General features: G+C 39.2%; 1 protein-coding gene across 2 annotated transcripts; it reads left to right on the top strand.

The window, feature by feature from the left end:
• Positions 1-468: 468 nt before the first annotated feature.
• Positions 469-18,610, top strand: LOC121734754 (RAC serine/threonine-protein kinase). Of its 2 annotated transcripts, XM_042125365.1 has the most exons (5): positions 469-1,059; positions 15,397-15,559; positions 17,192-17,389; positions 17,470-18,321; positions 18,357-18,610. In XM_042125365.1, exons 1-4 carry the CDS (start codon positions 767-769, stop codon positions 18,304-18,306), a joined length of 1,491 nt encoding a protein of 496 aa, XP_041981299.1. In that variant the 5' UTR covers positions 469-766; the 3' UTR covers positions 18,307-18,321; positions 18,357-18,610. The 2 variants fall into 2 exon arrangements, with proteins under 2 accessions (XP_041981299.1, XP_041981298.1); XM_042125364.1 differs by having other exon boundaries at positions 470-1,059; positions 17,470-18,610.
• The last annotated feature ends 1,190 nt before the right edge of the window (positions 18,611-19,800 follow it).

The following is a 19,800-nucleotide window of genomic DNA, read 5'->3' as shown; positions in this document are numbered from 1 at the left end:
AGAAAAATAACAATAATAAACGTCATTATCAGTCATTATCTGTGAGAAATAAAATTAAATATGATTATAGATCTTTGGATTACAATGATATCTTTCGATGCATAGAGAAAAGTAATGGTCCGTCTTCTCTGAGTTCATAACTGCAATTGAATTAAGCGAGAATGTACATGATAGCACTCGGGCAAGGGGCTCTCGCACGAGACTCTCGCCCGAGAGCTCTCGGCGAGAGTGTACAGCCGACATAATACTTTATCTATGCCTGCAGCCCTCTATAGTCTATGCATTGCTATAGACTACATCACTAAATAGCGCTCTTTTTTCACCTGGTGGCAGACTTGAGGAACTATTTGGTCAAAATAGATTGTCCTACTAAATTTAATGTTCGTGTTTGTGACTTTATTTTATATAGATCTCTCTTTCGCACTTATGGGTTTACTCGTGTAAAGTGGCACATATATTTTGCATTTATCCTCATTCGATCACTTGTTATTATTTTATTATTATATTACTTCACATTACGTCTAGCCTACGTCGTTATTTTGCGTCCTTTTTGTAATTCAAGAAATACAATTGATCCAGTGACGACTACGGAAATGCTTGGAAAAGTTCGTTCGACGTCGTCGCGGCACAAGTGATCACACGCGAGCCTATCTGAGAATCGCCGTGCAAAATAAACGTGGTGGTAGTGTGGCGGGCGGACATTTGTTATCAAACAGCTCGCGAGGTCCGCGGGAGCGGGGAGCGCACGGGGTGACGGGCGGCCGGGATGGCGGAGGCGGCGCCGGGGAACATCGTGAAGGAGGGCTGGCTGCTGAAGCGCGGCGAGCACATCCGGAACTGGCGTGACCGCTACTTCATCCTTTTCGATAATGGCGACCTGGTGGGCTTCAAGTCGCAGCCGGAGCGCAACAACTACCGCGACCCGCTCAACAAGTTCACGGTGCGGGACTGCCAGATCATGGCCGTGGACAAACCTCGCCCCAACGTCTTCACCATCCGCGGCCTCCAGTGGACCACGGTCATCGAACGGAACTTCGCCGTCGATACAGAGAAAGAACGGTGAGAAACTGACCACCTCTGACTTGCATACGTACGGTATAATATAAATACTTACTCAATTTTACTAAATCCTATGTGCATGTGCATTTTTGATCATAACATGTCTTTCGTCAATGAAATACAAGTAAACAAGTGTATATTGTGAGCGGTTGAGTGTTCAAAGTCCAGATTGTTGTTTATTTACATTTTGTTTGATAGTATAAAAATTTTATGTACTTAATAATATATTATATTTTCCACCCTAAGTAAACTGACTCGAACGGACTGACTAGATTTATAATTGTTGCTGTGTGTGTGTGTTGGTGTTTGAAATATCATTGAGATTAAAGTTATGGTAATTGCTGTTAAAAATATTGATCTAATAAGCTGAGCGCCATCATTTATTTTGAAACTAGCTATTGCCTGCGACTTCGTCCGCGTGGACTTTAGTTTATAGCGCGCGGTGTCAACAAATTTGTGTCAAATTTAAAAACTTTTTAAAACCCTGGTAAGTGGTACCCCTCTTAGGGCCGCGCTACACCGGATTGGCAGCGCTGAAAGTGCTCGCCTCGCCGCTGCCATTCCGGTGTAGCGCGGCCCTTAATTAATCAAAATACCCAAAAACAGCTGTGCAGTGTGTACATAATCTATACTAATATTATAAATGCGAAAGTATCTCTGTCTGTCTGTCAATCTCGCTTTCACACCAAACGCCAAAACTACCGAACCGATTGTAATGAAATTTTGTATGTAACAGATAGTCTAAAGCCTGAGAAAGGACATAGGCTACTTTTTTACTGGAAAAAAGGGTTGTCAGGGGGTGAAAATGCGTAAATTTGTTCAAATTCCAAAATCCAAAAATTCATAATAGATGGCGCCGTGCGTCTTCTACCTCGCGCTGACACTTGCTCAAAAGTCTTTCTATAAGAGGTGGTATCATCTTACATTTAAGTTTCGATTTTTTTCGATTGTTATATCTATTCTACGGTATTAAATAACTCAGTACTTTATCTGTGCAGTGACGTAACCTTAAACCTATCAATGATAAATAGATTATGGATTTTTTATAATATTATACATAAAATATATTTAAGTAAAAAACAAAACGCCATCTGTTTTCATATATTAGAATTGAAATGTTGATTGCATTGACATATTTTCTGGATGGAATATAGGCCAACATGCCGGTACACTTGAACTCCTTAATTTTAGAGTGCCTTCTGTTGTCAACTTGTCACATATATAAGAAATGCAGAAGGAGTTCTATAAGATAAGATAGATTGATTATTATTATACCAAGTGATAATATTATTAAACATAATATTCTAACGTATTAAAAACTATAAACAAAAACATAATAACTAATAAGTATGATTAGTTCTATGTTACAATGAAGTAAAAAATAAAACATCATCTGTTGAATCGTATTAGAACTAAAATGTTCAAGGCATCGATATATTTCTGGATTTTTTATAATATTATACATAAAATATATTTAAGATTTTTGAAATTTTATTTTAATAAACATCCAAGATCCAGGAACATTGAAAACTTTTTGTTCCGCCTGCGGGACTCGAACCCAGAACCCCCAGGATGAGCGCTGGCCACGCGCAATGCGAATTCATTTTCATCGATATTTTCATGGAAATATGATATTTTCCCACATCAAAATGTAGCCTATGTCCTTTCTCAGACTCTAGAATAACTGTGTACAAAATTTCATTGCAATCGGTTCAGTAGTTTTGGCGTGAAAGCGAGACAGACAGACAGATATACTTTCGCATTTATAATATTAGTATGGATGTAATGCTCAAAATTACCTAACATCTAGTAGCATATAACATACTTTAAGTTTTAGTAAGTTGCTTTGCTTCAAATATAGTTCCAACTGTAATGTGAAATCTTTATTAAATTTTTGGTCTAGATTGTCATAAGCATGCAATTTCTGCATAATATATTATACCTATTCATGGCACAAATATTGTAGAGAATTAGGAGGTTTCGTAAATTAAGTAATATGGAAAATGTATGATAGATTTTATTTTGTATTTCAGTGGTATTAAATAGGAAGCTATACCTAGTCATTTTAAGCTTAGAAAAAGAAAATATATTTAAAAATGGTTAACATGGACAAAACCATTTAGTAGAGCCTGACATAAAACATCTGGGTAGCTATCGCAAAATGTTTGCTCAGCTCTTTAATACTCTTCTAAATTACTCATTTAAACGCTATTAGACTGAAAATTAATATTTATTTTACTCTTTACTCATTATGCACACAATCCACAATACACGAAATTTTCTCTATATAAGTCGTCATTTTAGAATATGTCACATTTCAAATACAAAGAAAAATAAACTTACAAAAAGGTTAAAAACGTTTTAGACATTCTCGCCCCCCAGGATATAGTGCTTGACTAGTCCTCTTACAATTGGGCCTATCCTTATATCATTTTTGCAGTATACTGTATACATATATATAAAAATGGATTTCCAAATGTGTTAGTCGCGCTAAAATTCGAAAACGGCTGAACGGATTGGGCTGATTTTAGTCTTAAAATATTCGTAGAAGTCGAAGGAAGGTTTTAAAGTGACACTAAGTTCACCGGGACAGCTAGTACTGTATACAATATACCCCTTTAACATCCACAACAATAATCACACATAAAAACTTCATACCCCAATCACATTTCAATAAAATATAAAGTCAATAAATTATAATCTGATACAACTCAAGTTAATATCTTAATATAATTCCACCTAACTCCACACTCTCCCTCTTATACTCACACTTTACAATTAATTATTCTCACAGGTTACTTTTAAACCGGTGGTAGGCATCATGTAGACGTTCAGAGAATATTTGCAAAAATTTATTCTGAATGAAAAAGTTTGAGTTTGAAAAAAAAACCTCTATACAGTAGACTCACCCTATAATATATACTCAACCTAAGACTCAACCTGTAATCTAAATTCACAATAATTTCTTTATCTCGCTTTTTCTTTAACAATAACAAACATTCAACAAAAATATACTCAAATTCCTAACACAACTCAAAATAATAACTCTCAAACTAAATCAAATTAAAATCTCATCGCTCTGTCTTATTATCACACTAATTACAATATTATCTCCATAAATACTCTTTTTTTTATTTTATTTCGTCCCTTCCACCATAAACGCATTCTAGGTAGCTCATTTCCTGATTTAAATTTAATTTTCCTTTTCTTAAATAATTTTTCTAAATATATGGCTAAATAGTTTCTTTGCATGTTTAAATTTAGTTTTTCGCTTCTTAATAATTAATTTCTCAAAATGCATTTTCTTTGCATAATATTCTTACATATTCTTTCTCCTCAAATCTCCATATATTCGACTCATATCTGAAAACATCTAGATATAACCTCACTTTCTCATCATCCACAAGCAAACTAAAATCCATTTGGAAATCTGTTTCCTTTCTAGTCTCGGCCATTGTAATTAATTGTAGCTCCTCATTATTAAGCTGTAGTTTCAATTTCTTTGTCATTTCCTTCTTAACACCGACAAGCTCTTTTTCTACATTTCTATTCAGTTCATCTTTTAATTTTATAATTTGTATTTTCTTTCCTTCTGGTTATATTTTCATTATTCCGTCACTTCTTGCTTCCATCAAACCTTGACAGTCATTCCCGTCAACTTGTCTAACTGCTCCTGTTTTTTTTATTAATTTTCGGACTTCCATTTCGTGTACAGAGTGTACTTCTATCTCCTTTCGCCTCCTCTTATTCTCTTCACAACTTTTCACAAACACAAACGTGGGAGAGCCATGCTTCGGCACGAATGGGCCGGCTCGACCGGAGAAATACCACGTTCTCACAGAAAACCGGCGTGAAACAGCGCTTGCGCTGTGTTTCGCCGAGTGAGTGAGTTTACCGGAGGCCCAATCCCCTAACCTATTCCCTTCCCCTCCCTACCTTCCCCTATTCCCTTCCCTTCCCTCCCCTATTACCCCATTTCCCTCTTAAAAGGCCGGCAACGCACTTGCAGCTCTTCTGATGCTGCGAGTGTCCATGGGCGACGTATGTTGCTTTCCATCAGGTGACCTGTTTGCTCGTTTGCCCCCTTATTTCATAAAAAAAAAACAAATCGGTTTCGGCACCATGTCGCGAAATGTTTGCTCAGCTCTTTAATACTCTTCTAAATTACTCATTTAACTTAATAACGCTATTAGACTGAATATTAATATAACATCAAAAACATCCTGTAAAAAACCAAGTCTCGCAACTCAGCTTTTATACCATAAAAATGTATGAGATCCATGCTATACCAAGTCGGTTAATTTATTCAGTCCCTACCTAGGGGACCTTCTGTCACAAGTTATTAAGTAAGTTATTATCATATATCAATATTAAAAATCTTTTACGTTTTAAATAAATAGATCGACTTGGATATCTCCATGCGATTGATGCAGGCCCGTAGTGCTGTGTGATACTGTATAGACTATAGTGTTATACTAAACAATCTAATCATGCGATTTTACAGACCATTGTAAACAACATTGTAAACCTTATTTTAAAAGATTAATTTTTCTCACTTTTTTTGGTAAAAAAGTGGACCCTGTGCGAGTTTCTTACGTCGGTTCTTCTTGCCGGGTTAGTTCCCGAACCGGTGGCAGGCATCATGTAGACTTTCAGAGAACATTTGCAAAAATTTATTGTGAATAAAAAAAATTGAGTTTGAGTTTGACCACGAAATCAGGTTATGAGCTAACGAAACATTCCTAAAGGAGAATGAATATAGTGGTCCAAATTTCCAAATTCCACCACTAACAAGACCCATATTGACTTATTGTCCATATAAATATAGACTAACTTTCATTAAGAGACAAATTAAAAATAAGCTGTCAGTAAAAGTTATGACCATATTGTGAAAAAATATTTTTTGAGTGAAAATATTGATAATATTGATATTCATCTATTTCAGTGAAAACCTAGTAGGAAATGCCAAGCGCCATAACATAAATTGAGCAGTTAAAAAGTGCAATTATTAATACTATTTAATGGAATAAAATTGTAGAAAACTTTTTCATTCCGTCATAACTTTTTACTAACAGGATATTTTTGGTTGCGGTCCAGTTATAATTATTCCGTATTTAGCAGCAGACCATTACGTAAGTGTTATTGGTTGTGGACATTTGCACCAAACTCAATACATTTTTATTACATCTGCAATATTTTTTATACATAAAGCTCGTCGCAGACAGAGCGAAATGTATATTAATGTACATTACATCCCGGGATCTAATCTTTACATTACTTATATTAATGTATCACACACACAACAGGTAATGCAATGTATCTTTCCCTACATTTCAATGCTAAACGCCCCGCTTGACGCATCTTTCAGCTGCAAAAGTGTTATACAGGCTGTTCTTGTTTTTAAGAGCGCATATGACCCTAACTTGACTACATACTTTAACCTAGATCTCAAAATCTGTCAGGTCTAGAAAACTGATTTTTTGACACAAGTAACTTCAGTTCATAAAGATTAAATGCAAGACGAAAACACGATTACTCAAAAAATGCTCAATAGTTTCTTTTTTACAAAAAACCTTGTTTTAGACACATTTTTGCTTGGATCTTCGAAGTTTACTGTCTTTTCTTTAATATTTTTTAATATCTAAAAAGGTATTGATAAAACCTAAAGCTCAAAACACTTTTTTCATAATCATTATAGTTCGTCTTTTATTCAAGTAAAACTAACTCGGCGATGATTCCGCGCCGTCCTTTTTCACCTGGCATATGAAAGACGGGCGTGAGTGTGAAGAGAGAAGGACGATGTTTGATTTTTAGAGTCAGGAGAGCTCTTAATGTTGTAATACTATGGCCTTTCGAGTTACTTGCTATTAGATTCACTAGATTGTAATTTTGATGCGCGCATTGTTACATATTGTGCCAAAAACAGAACGATGTGGATTGAAAATATTTGATTGAAAATATAGGCTCTGGGGAACAGACTGCCTGCAGTACCTGCTGTGAAGTGCTGTGCTAAGGTGGCAAGTGGCAACACTGTGTGTATCTGTCTATGGGTATTACATTATCATTTATATTGGATCATTTCTATGATCATATATAGGATCCAATATATATGATCATTTGATCATATCTGCGCATTACATTATCATATTTCATTGATCCTATTTTACGTCATATGTGGTTTCAATAGCCAATGGAGAGCGCTAACGCTGACAGGTATTGACGTCAGGGTTACTAGATCTCAGAGAATTCGATTTGTCAAAAGACATCCTCATTTTAAATATGGCTTGTTTTTTCAGCAAGATTATCCAAGTATATAACTAGAAAAATAATTACATTATATTATTTCAAACATATTAACGAACAAGAAATTAAAAACTCTTTTTTATATTAAATAACTGGCAACACCTATTTCTATGACCATGCCAATACCACCCCCCCCCCCCCCCTTTCAATTGTTCACGTGGTATTGTCAAGAATAATTTTTAATCATTTTGTAAGTAGCAATATTTTTTTAATATCTAAAAAGGTATTGATAAAACCTAAAGCTCAAAACACTTTTTTCATAATCATTATAGTTCGTCTTTTATTCAAGTAAAACTAACTCGGCGATGATTCCGCGCCGTCCTTTTTCACCTGGCATATGAAAGACGGGCGTGAGTGTGAAGAGAGAAGGACGATGTTTGATTTTTAGAGTCAGGAGAGCTCTTAATGTTGTAATACTATGGCCTTTCGAGTTACTTGCTATTAGATTCACTAGATTGTAATTTTGATGCGCGCATTGTTACATATTGTGCCAAAAACAGAACGATGTGGATTGAAAATATTTGATTGAAAATATAGGCTCTGGGGAACAGACTGCCTGCAGTACCTGCTGTGAAGTGCTGTGCTAAGGTGGCAAGTGGCAACACTGTGTGTATCTGTCTATGGGTATTACATTATCATTTATATTGGATCATTTCTATGATCATATATAGGATCCAATATATATGATCATTTGATCATATCTGCGCATTACATTATCATATTTCATTGATCCTATTTTACGTCATATGTGGTTTCAATAGCCAATGGAGAGCGCTAACGCTGACAGGTATTGACGTCAGGGTTACTAGATCTCAGAGAATTCGATTTGTCAAAAGACATCCTCATTTTAAATATGGCTTGTTTTTTCAGCAAGATTATCCAAGTATATAACTAGAAAAATAATTACATTATATTATTTCAAACATATTAACGAACAAGAAATTAAAAACTCTTTTTTATATTAAATAACTGGCAACACCTATTTCTATGACCATGCCAATACCACCCCCCCCTTTCAATTGTTCACGTGGTATTGTCAAGAATAATTTTTAATCATTTTGTAAGTAGCAAGAGTAGATAGCAAATGAAAATAATTTTACTCATATTTGTGTTTATTAAGTTAATTATTGCAAAATACTATCTGCATGTTTATAATAATTATTGCTACTTAATTAAATATGGGAATAAAAATAACGATCACCAAATAACACTTTGATATCCAATAGTTTGCCAAAAACAAATACTTGAGTTGACACTTGACACCAATATTTAAGATATACTATACAAGGTGTAACGAAACTAAGTGTTAATACTTTGAAATGTGTACATTTTTTTTTTTTTTTTTTATTGTTTATTAGGGTAAAAAAACAATATCACAATATAAGATACGTTTACACACAGTCTTACTCTATACATATAAGTAATTGTGATATCCACATCATTTACCACATATATAAAATGTAAAATGTATTTAAGTTTAATTATAAGTAGTTGAGATTTTAACCTTGATTGATTAGCAGGCGGCACCCTAGCCCTACGACATTAGGTCTTGGGATCAGTGACAAGTACCACTAGGGTGCCGTATGCGAGATCATGTTATATGTTATATACATGTTCCTTATAGTGAGCTTGCTGTGAAAATCGCAGTGCTGAATGAGCAAAAATTTGTTCACTTTTGTATGGGCAAGCGCCCAAGTGTAATGAGTTTCTCCATATTGACGACCTCTGTGGCTCAGTGGTGAGCGCGTTGGTAGCTCAAGCCGGGGGTCGCGGGTTCGAATCCCGCCGACGGAACAAAAAGTTTTCAATGTTCCCGGGTCTGGATGTGTACCTATTAAATATGTGTATGATATAATAAAAATCTTAAATATATGTATGGTATAAAAGTATTAAATATATTTCCGTTGTCTGGTACCTGTAACACAAGTCCTTTAGGTACTTAGCACGGGGCCAGACTGACGTGGTGTGAAGCGTCCATAGATATTATTATTATATTATATAAAAGTGAAAAAAATTGGTCTTTCAGCGCTGCTACTTTCACAGTGAACTCTATGTAAGGAACACATACACACCCTAAAGTATTATCACTTAGATTTATGTATAATATACATATAATATAATAATAGTCTAAAATTACAATAGAACAATCAAATAAATTAATTTCTAGGCAGATGGCGGACCGAAGTAATTTGGTCGCATTTAAAGTGAAACCCAACCGACAGGTCACAATTAAGATTGAATTGACATGATCCGACTACATGACGTTGGTCTGTCAACTAAGTAGGAATCAAAATCCCAATTGATGTTCGCCCTAGCGATATAGTTTGGTTCACGGATGGATCAAGGAAAGACAACCGTGCGGGAGCCGGATTCTACGGAGGCAGGCCCCCAAGAGGCAAACATGCCAGTTTAGGGGAGTTTGCGACCGTGTTTCAGGCTGAGGTCTTCGCAATCATCGGTTGCTTACTAGAAAGCCTAGAGATGGCACTAGTTAACAAAAATATTTTTATCTTCTCTGATAGTCAAGCTGCACTTAAAGCACTGACTGCTGCAGAAGTTTCGTCAAAATTAGTTCTGGAATGCATTGAGACGTTGAACATGCTAGGAAAGGACAACAAAATACGCCTAGTATGGGTCCCGGGCCACAGTAACTTCCCCGGTAACGAAACCGTGGACGAACTGGCTAGGCTTGGGGCTGAGTGTCTCATATATGGCCCAGAACTAGTGTGTGGAATATCTCCCAGTACCACAAAGCAAGTGCTCGAGGAATGGGTTCGTAAACTGAGCAGGAAGCAATGGGTTGAGACCCCTGGCCTTGAACACTCTAAGGCACTAATTTCTGGCTTCAACAAGAAACTGTCAGGAATAGTGCTCACCATGGGAAGGAATCAATTAAGAATCCTTACCAGAAGCCTAACTGGGCACTGCAAGCTCAATAAGCACCTTAACATAGGTGTTAGTAGCTCAATGACTTGCAGATTCTGCGAGGAGGAGGATGAAACACCTATACACCTTCTCCTTGACTGCCCTTCTCTACTACAGAGCAGGAACAGACACCTTGGTTGCTACGAATACACATCCACCGAGGAAATTCGTGGCACCAATCCCAACCACATCGTTCAATTTATGAGCAGCATTGGGTTGGGGACGGTACTCTTAATGCGAAGGAGTCACAATAGATCCTCAAGGGTCGCAGTGACATCAGGGCTACTTGACCTGCCTTCAGCAAAAAAAAAAGTAGGAATCAATTTCCTTGATGGTACATACATATACTTGCTATTTTAGTCACGACTGTAGTTTAAATGGCAATCGAACACCAAATAAAGTAAATGATCACCAAGCTTGACAGCTTCACCAAACTTCAAAATGTTGGCTTTAAATAACCATAAAAAATATATGCCAGTGTCAAGTATTAAATGGCGAGAAAAAAAATCGTATGACGTTTTGTCTCGGCAAAATTGACTACGTGACAAAACTCTAGACCCCCTCCCCCCCTCTTGTGACCGAGCGTAGTATTTTGAAGACCCCTCTCCCCCCCTAAATGGGTCACGTAGTATGGGTATGTAACCTAACCTAACCTAACGGCACTCGGCTGCCGCACAAAGGTTCGCGCTCACTTTGTCGGCGCGTGACGGGGCGGGTCGCATCGCATTGACTGATAATAAATATATAATAAAAAATACTGCTGGTGACAGTTCGTTCCAGAGTTCTACAGTGCGCGGCAGAAAGTTACGCGAAAAACACACTGTGGAAGACTGCCACTCATCAAGGTGATGAGGATGGTATGTTTTTCGCGTGGGACGATAGCGAAAAGTTGCAGGTGGTATGATTCCGAACAATTCCTCAGAGCACTCCCCGTGATACAACCGATAGAGGATGCAGAGTGAAGCTACATCTCGGCGTAATTCCAAGGGGTCCAAGCTGTTTGAAACACTATGGCAGTCGACAATTCGAGCGGCCCTTCGTTGGATACGATCCAGAGGGAGCAGTTGGTATTTTGGCGCCCCTGCCCAGAGATGAGAACAATATTCCATATGAGGCCGAACCTGCGCCTTGTAGAGTTGTAGGCGATGTTCCGGACTGAAGTACTCTCTCGCTCTGTTAAGAACACCAAGCTTCCTCGAGGCTAATTTGGCCTTACCCTCTAGATGATATCGGAACTGGACTTCGCTCGATATGTTGACGCCAAGTATCTCAATGCTAGGGGAGATGGTTAAAGATGTGCCCTCGAAACGAGGATATACGACCATTGGTGACTTTTTAGTGGTGAACGCGCAGACTTGTGTCTTGGCGGGGTTGAATTGGACCAAGTTACGTCTACCCCATTCAGAGACCTTCTACAATGAATTCGTCTTGGTCGTCAACTACGACCTTTATGCTTCTGTCTGCTAAGAAACTAGTGACTCACATAATTTCTCGGGCAGCCCGTATGATGGAAGCTTTGATAGCAGCGCTTTAAGCCAAACCCGATCAAAGGCCTTCGCAATGTCCAAACTAACAACCAATGCCTCTCCCTTCGACTCAATTGCCTGAGCCCAACGATGAGTCAGGTATGCCAAGTGATCACCAGCCGAGCGACCCTAACGGAACCCGTATTGTTTGTCGCTTAGTAATCCCTGGCCGTCCAAGTATCGAAGAAGCTGGCTATTGATAATGGATTGTGGGGAGTGACTCTTACAGAAAGGGAATTCTATTTCGGTGTCTTTTAACACCAGAAACATTCAGAGCAATATTTAAGGGTTTTTTTAAAAAACACAATTTTTGGCCTAAAATAACATTTTAAGTTGATTCACCCAGTCGCTATCATGTCGCCCAATTGGCGCTGATAGCAGTAGTGGGAGTATTTGGAACTAATACTAGTGATGTACAACTGTCTTTTCTATTATCGATGAAATGTTTCCAGATTCAGATAATGTCGACCATTAGGACAAAAATATTAAATTGAATAATACAAACGCTACATATTTGTATTAAAGATTACAGACTTCCTCTCCGTAATTTAGATAGGCGTAATAAAATAACAACGATTTCATACGTAGATAACGTGAAGTAGCAGTACCTATCTATAATCCATTTATTTTTAGCAGTTAGCACTACGAAAAACTAAAAACAAAACTGAAGATAAGCTTCTAACACTCGATTTACACTCGCGCGCGAGCCACGAGGCGAGCCGCGAGACGCGCTGCGAGCCCTGAGTGTAAACTGTAAACTCGAGCTCGCGGCTCGTCTCGCGGGCCGCGGCGCGGCTCGCGTCGGGAGCGATTTCCAAAGGAGCTCGAGGGGGACGCGAGCTTTGTGTTTACACTCGCGCTTCGACGCGAGCTGCGAGACGCGCCGCGAGCCGAGCCACGAGGCGCGAGTATAAATCTCGTATAACGAAAACTTTGTTGTATTGTATTTTCTAATTTCATTTCTAATATTATTAAAGTAGTGCTACAGTGTATCGTATTAAAGTTGAACAAAGCTGAATAAGTGTTCTGTGTGATTAGACCCTAACTAATCTCATCATATTATATTATAAAGCGGAAGAGTTTGTTTGTTCGAACGCTCTAATCTCAGGAACTGCTGGTCCAATTTGAACAATTATTTCAGTGTTAGACAGCCCATTTTATATATTTTATCACGCTGAGACTAATAGGAGCTAAGAAATAGAGGAATATATGGAAAAAGCGGGGGAATGTATAACGTGAAGGATTATATAGGCTATTTTTTTTGGACCAATATGTCTGTGTAATTAGATATTTACGTGGGAGAAGCCGCGCGGAAAGTCTGGTAATAATATAAAAGTTCCCTATTTATTTATGGATCTAGCAAGCCAATTTTTATCGATTTACTTTATCTCATTTGATTTTCGGCATTTTGGCGCTGATTGCAGAAGTGCGAGGGAAATTTACTAATTAGATAATGCGATCCATAAATAAATATGGAACGTTTGAATACATTTTTTTATTGGGGTGGAGTAGGTAAGGTATTTATAAATAATAAAAATATATGTGCGATACTTTAACATTATATTTTATTAGTTACCGTTACACAGTTAGAGTCTGTCAAGAAAGAGTAGACGCTGAAATAAATTTTCCAAACATAATCACGATCAAATGGTAGTTTTGCGCCTTGTATTTTCACAGAGAACGTTTATACACTTCAAATAGTAACGGCAAGCGGTAGTAGCAATTTTCGGATGCCAACCAGGCTTTTTAATTTTTTTCAACCATAATTCCAGTCTTCCTTCGTCAGACGGAAACCTGACAATTATTTTAAGAGCATAATATGTATTTGATATTAAAAATCGGTTATCGGAGATTTCAATACAATTATTATAGATATCGATAAGTTTTATCGACAGAAAACTGCAGCACTATTGAATTTTATTGTTTATCAAAAATCGGTAAAACAAAGGTAAATATGTGGTGAATGCGGTGTAATAAGATTAGTGCCACATTTTTAAGTACCTATATTATCAATAAAAGTTTAATATCGTAGAAATGAGCTGTTAAAATCACTTGTGAAATGTAACCCCACATCCCTTTTTGTACCGTGTTTTACATAACATACACCCTTTCATAGTTTAACTATGAACTACCACCACTTTTATATATATTATATATATTACTTAATCGCGTAAAACCTTTTAAAACACTTTAAAAACACGAAAACAATTCGAACGATTAAGCCATAGAGAATTAAAATAAATACATGGTTACCAATGGTTACGTCAAATTTAGTTCTCTGTCCTAATAATGGGGGCGCTGATTCCACTTCAAATGGCACAAAAAAAAAGTGGGTATCATACATATAGCGTACTTGTATAATGGAGATCAGTGACCGCTTCGCAGTCGCCTGGTCGCGTAGGTTTGAATAAAGCATAACAGTTGAAAATCTATTATGTCTGCCATGGGCTTAGCCAGCCTTTTAACTTGAGCTGTTTCAGCTCTGCGCCTATGCCAATTTGTGAATCTGTTTCAGGTACAGAAAATAAACGATTAAACACAAATTAATTTTACTTTAATGTACATTAATTAACGAATTAATAAAATGTAATACTTATTCTACGGTAATACTGCTCGCTTTCAAAAGACCGCCGCGATGCGCGAGTAAATTTTATTACAGATATTATGATTGTAGTTGAAAAAAAAAGGCGCCTTATAGGTCAGAGCCAGGGTGGGGCAAGCGCCCCAGCTTGCCCCAGTGTCTCCACGGGTTGTATATAAATATATAATCTAACTTCGTACAGGAAGTAAACTTGATTAGTTTTCCCCCATGATGGTAAAATTCTTTTACATCAGTATTAAATTAATTAATTAAAAAGTTATTTATTTATTTTACTTTCTAATTCAGGCTATATGTCCCATATTATGAATGCCTTATGGGCCAACTCACACGTACCACAACCACACCAGTCACCACATCGCAACGACAAAATGTCATCAAGCAGTGGTTACGTGTGAATGCTCGCTGCAGCTTTTTGTAGTTGCGTTGTGGTACCGACTACCGACAAAATGCCAACGTGGTTGCGTTGTCGCCAGTGGTTGCGATGTGGTCGGTATCACACAAGTTGTCGACAACGACTGCAAAACGTGGTACGTGCGAATGGTTCAGTTCATTTACAATACGAAATATGCGCCCGATCACGTGGTGTGGTTGTCGTGTAGTTGTGGTGTGTGGGTTGGCCCCATAGACTAACATTATTTAGGGAGCTTAGTCATCGTTGACTATGTCGCTTCAATAAAACTACACATTCGGCCGCACTCAGAGACTAAACTTTAATTTAACCTTTTGTAGAGTTTAATAGATAATGTAAGTAATATGGGCCTTATGTCAAAATCTTAAAATCTAACAGTTAAGACGTTAAGACTAAACAGTTAAGTAATTTATATTCATTTCTGAGTGCCGCAGTTTGTCACGTGCTGACTGCAACATGGCACGCATCACCAGTCTACGGTTTCTGCCATGATAATATTTAAACGGAAGCGTCGAGTCAGCTTGTTTTAAATACGAGCATCGAATAACGAGCATGCTTCGACTGTGTTACAGCGGCGAGTGGGTGGACGCCATCCGCCAGGTGTCGTCGCGGCTGAGCGGCGGGGAGGGCGGCGTGGGGGGCGGCGGGTCGGGCGGGGAGGGGGGCCCGTTCTCCGCTACGGACGACAACGACATGGCGCAGCTCGGCAAGAGCTTCCGCGACCCTCGCCGTATCGTGAGTACCTGCACAGCACAGTGTGATAAAAACCTCAATTTTGTCTCTCCGCGTTTTTCTTTCAAAATACTATAATTCATAGCTATCCCATCCCATATATATGGCCTTTATCCGGGTCATAAACTTGCATAAAAATTTGATTGAAAAAAATTAATCAAGTAACATTATTTTGTTTATACCAATTGAATAAGCACTTAATACTATACTTTTTCTCCAAATTTGGTTAACCAACTGTGATCAAGTAGGGAGATATTTTTTATAATGTATTTATTAATTTTAGTTTTTCAGATAGTGTGAGTAATCCTTTATCAATATTATTTTTATCAATATTATTAAAAATCACAACATAATAACGTCTGAATCAGAAGTTATATCCAATTTAATTTATATCCGGATTTTTTGTACCTAGGGTTGTCACTAAAGGTCTCTACTATCGCTTACAACTTTTTTAAATTCGTTATAATTGCGAAAATAACATTAATAAATACATTAATATCTTCCTACTTGATCACAGTTGGTAAACCAAATTGAAAAAGTATAGTATCAAGTGCTTATTCAATTGTATTAATTGGTATAAACAAAATTTATGTTACTTGATTAGTTATTTTTAGGGTTCCGTAGCCAAATGGCAAAAAACGGAACCCTTATAGATTCGTCATGTCTGTCTGACGTCTGTCTGTCTGTCGGACGGACAGACAGACAGACCACTTTTCTCCGAAACTATAAGAGCTTAAATACCATTAAAACTTGGTAAGCAGATGTAGTCTGTAAACCGCATTAAAATTTTGATACAAAAACGGAAAAAAATATTTTAGGGGTCCCCATAGGTACAACTGAAACAAAAAAAAAATCTAACCTATGCGTGTGGGGTATCTATGGATAGGTCTTCAAAAATCATATTAAGGTTTCTTATATCATTTTTTTCTAACCTGAATAGTTTGCGAGAGAGACTCTTCCAAAGTGGTAAAATGTGCAAGTACGGGGGATGATAAATCTAAAAAAAAATATGATATACATTACTATAAAAACTACCAACGAAAATTGGTTTGAATGAAATCTAGCAAGTAGTTTTTTTATACCTCAAGAATTGTAAACCTTAAATTAACTTTCATTAAATCAACTGAAATAAAAAATTAAATCAGAAACCTTTTAATTTCATAAAAATAAACCTTATTGCTGCTGCGGAACCCTTCAACTCGCACTTGGCCGGTTTTTAATTCAATTTTTATGCATGATCCGGATAAAGGCCAACTTTGACACTCTTTAAAAAAAAACAAAGAATATCGATCTCCGAGTTTTACTTTAATGTACCTATCTATAAACTAAAGTATTTTGAAAAAAAAAACGCGGTGAGACAAAATTGAGGTTTTTATCACACTGTGCACAGTATGGTTACTAGAGTTGGGTGTACCCATCTCAAGTAACCATGGGGGCCATCGACTGAACTGCACAATTTTTTGTCGTCGAACGTCGAACCTCCACCTACTGTCAACTTATATCTAGAATTCGGCAACGATTAAAATTTTAAAACTCTATATGCATCGTGTAGAAACTGCACGATATTCTATAATAAATAAAGAGAGTATAAAATGACACGATAACAGTCGCTACATTAAATGTGTCGTTCCCCAGACGTTGGAGAAGTTCGAGTTCGTGAAGGTGCTGGGCAAGGGCACGTTCGGCAAAGTGGTGCTGTCGCGCGAGAAGGGCACGGGCAAGCTCTACGCCATGAAGATCCTTAAGAAGAACGTCATCCTGCAGAAGGACGAGCTCGCGCATACCATCACCGAGAACCGCGTGCTCAAGAAGACCAAGCACCCCTTCCTCACGGTGAGCCCCGCGCGCCCCCCGCGTCCCCCGCGTCCTCCGCGTCCTCCTCCCCCCATTGACCGTCCCCGTGTTGGTTGCAGTCGCTGCGCTGGTCGTTCCAGACGGCGGATCGCGTGTGCTTCGTGATGGAGTACGCGAACGGCGGCGAGCTGTTCTTCCACCTGGCGCGCGTGCGCAGCTTCCCGGAGGAGCGCATGCGCTTCTACGGCGCGGAGATCGTGTCGGCGCTGGGCTACCTGCACGCCGAGGGCATCATCTACCGCGACCTCAAGCTAGAGAATCTGCTGCTGGACCAGGACGGCCATATCAAGATCGCCGACTTTGGGCTGTGCAAGGTGGACATCACGTACGGCCGCACCACCAAGACGTTCTGCGGCACGCCCGAGTATCTGGCGCCCGAGGTGCTCGAAGACACAGACTACGGGCCGGCCGTGGACTGGTGGGGCTGCGGAGTGGTGCTGTACGAGATGGTCTGCGGCCGCCTGCCCTTCTACAACCGCGACCACGACGTGCTGTTCGCGCTGATCGTGCGCGAGGAGGTGCGCTTCCCGCGCGCGCTGTCGGCGCCGTGCCGCGCGCTGCTGGCGGCGCTGCTGTGCAAGGAGCCGGCGCGCCGCCTGGGCGCGGGCCCCGCCGACGCCGCCGACGTCATGGCGCACCCCTTCTTCGCGACCATCAACTGGGCCGACCTGTTGGCCAAGCGCATCCCGCCGCCCTTCAAGCCGCAGGTGGAGTCGGACACGGACACGCGCTACTTCGACTCGGAGTTCACGGGCGAGTCGGTGGAGCTGACGCCGCCCGACGGCGACGCGGCACTGGCGCTCATCCAGGAGGAGCACTTTCCCCAGTTCTCGTACCAGGACCTGTGCTCGTCCGCGCACTCGGCACACCTCAGCCAGCCCGCCGCGCGCCACTAGCCCCGCCCCGCCACTGTACAGCCCGCCCTAGCCCGTAAGTATATTATATTTGCATTTGTATAAATATTCTCGTACGTGAGTAGCGGCGGACGGTGCGTTGCCGCCGAAGTTCGATGTCGCGCATTTTTATATGAAATTTTGCCGGTCAAAATGTAAATATTTTAAAATTCCCCACGCAATATGTCAAGTTAACCCGCGACGCGCCGCTCCCCGCCCGCGCCCGTCGCGTCGCTCCGCGCGACTCCTCTAGCCCGGCCGCTACTCATGTTATAATATTTCCTTTTCTATAATATATTAAAGTTAGGACAAAATGGTCTTTTATTTATGTCCCCGTACACCCGTAAAGAAGGGTCATTTTTGTATGTAACCCGTATTAAAGCTGTAGCACATCCGCATATAATGTACATATTATACAGTGCCGTAAATAGGGCGGTGCCACCGGTGCCCAGGCACAGGGCGTAGGCTCTGGGGGGGCGCAAAAATGGCCAAACCAGGCAGGACTTTTTCGGTTTGCTCCCGATAATAGTTGCTGCGCCCCTAGAGCAATACATTGCTCTAGGGGCGCAGCGGGAACTATTATATATATATATATATATATATATATATATATATATATATATATATATATATATATATTTTATAGGTATAGGTCTCAGTACGTGCGCGCTGTGGCCTAATTCAATTAATGTGAAAGTAATGAAGTCTGGATTTACTTACCTCTTCAGATAACACTCTCTCACACTTGTAAAATACTTCAGTGTTTTAATAATGATCAAAACTCGGGATTCGTAATTTGCGTGACACTGGCGGAGCTCAGTGATGCAACGCACATCCGCGTAGCTCAGACGAAGTGGCGGGCGGACTGATCGGTCGGTTGTCGTTGCCCGTCGGGTCGGACAGGCAAGGCTACAAATCCCACTCCACCGCCCCGCACCCCTACTGTCGCCGTAGCTTTGCTTTTAGGTATTTAGTACACAAAATATAGTAATATCTATGGTAAAATGTTTGCATTAAGAAAAAAAACTTCAAAGTTGCGCGTACATATTTTGTACACTATAAGTCCTATCAACATACGTCCAAAGGCAATATTGTAGAGAATTTAACAATATATATAATATTGTTCTTTGACAGTTTTCTGATAGCTGAACCCGTTTTCATAAAAAATAAGAAAAACCACGATTTAGCATATATGAAGGCGAGGAGGGAATGATGGGGGGGAAAAAAATATTTTTTTGGCATGCTTCTATATCCACATTAAAGCACATATATGACAACTACATAATTTTCACTGTATTTTACTGTATTTTTAATAAATTTCTTGAAACCCTTAGCTCTAAATCTAAGCAATTGTAAAAAGGTAAAAAAACGAGTACTTGAGTCGGACGCGGCAAGCTGTAACTCTGGAAGTAATGCCTCTACGACTATGAAATAGGTGTCATTTTGTAGCTCAGTGTATAAGGTATCTAACTTCTTTAGCCTATTTTAACACCACTC

This window comes from Aricia agestis, chromosome 16 (assembly GCF_905147365.1).
Source record: "Aricia agestis chromosome 16, ilAriAges1.1, whole genome shotgun sequence".
Classification (NCBI taxonomy): Eukaryota; Metazoa; Arthropoda; class Insecta; order Lepidoptera; family Lycaenidae; genus Aricia; species Aricia agestis.
The sequence above is the reverse complement of the archived record's forward strand: the minus strand, read 5'-3'. Positions and strand labels throughout refer to the sequence as shown.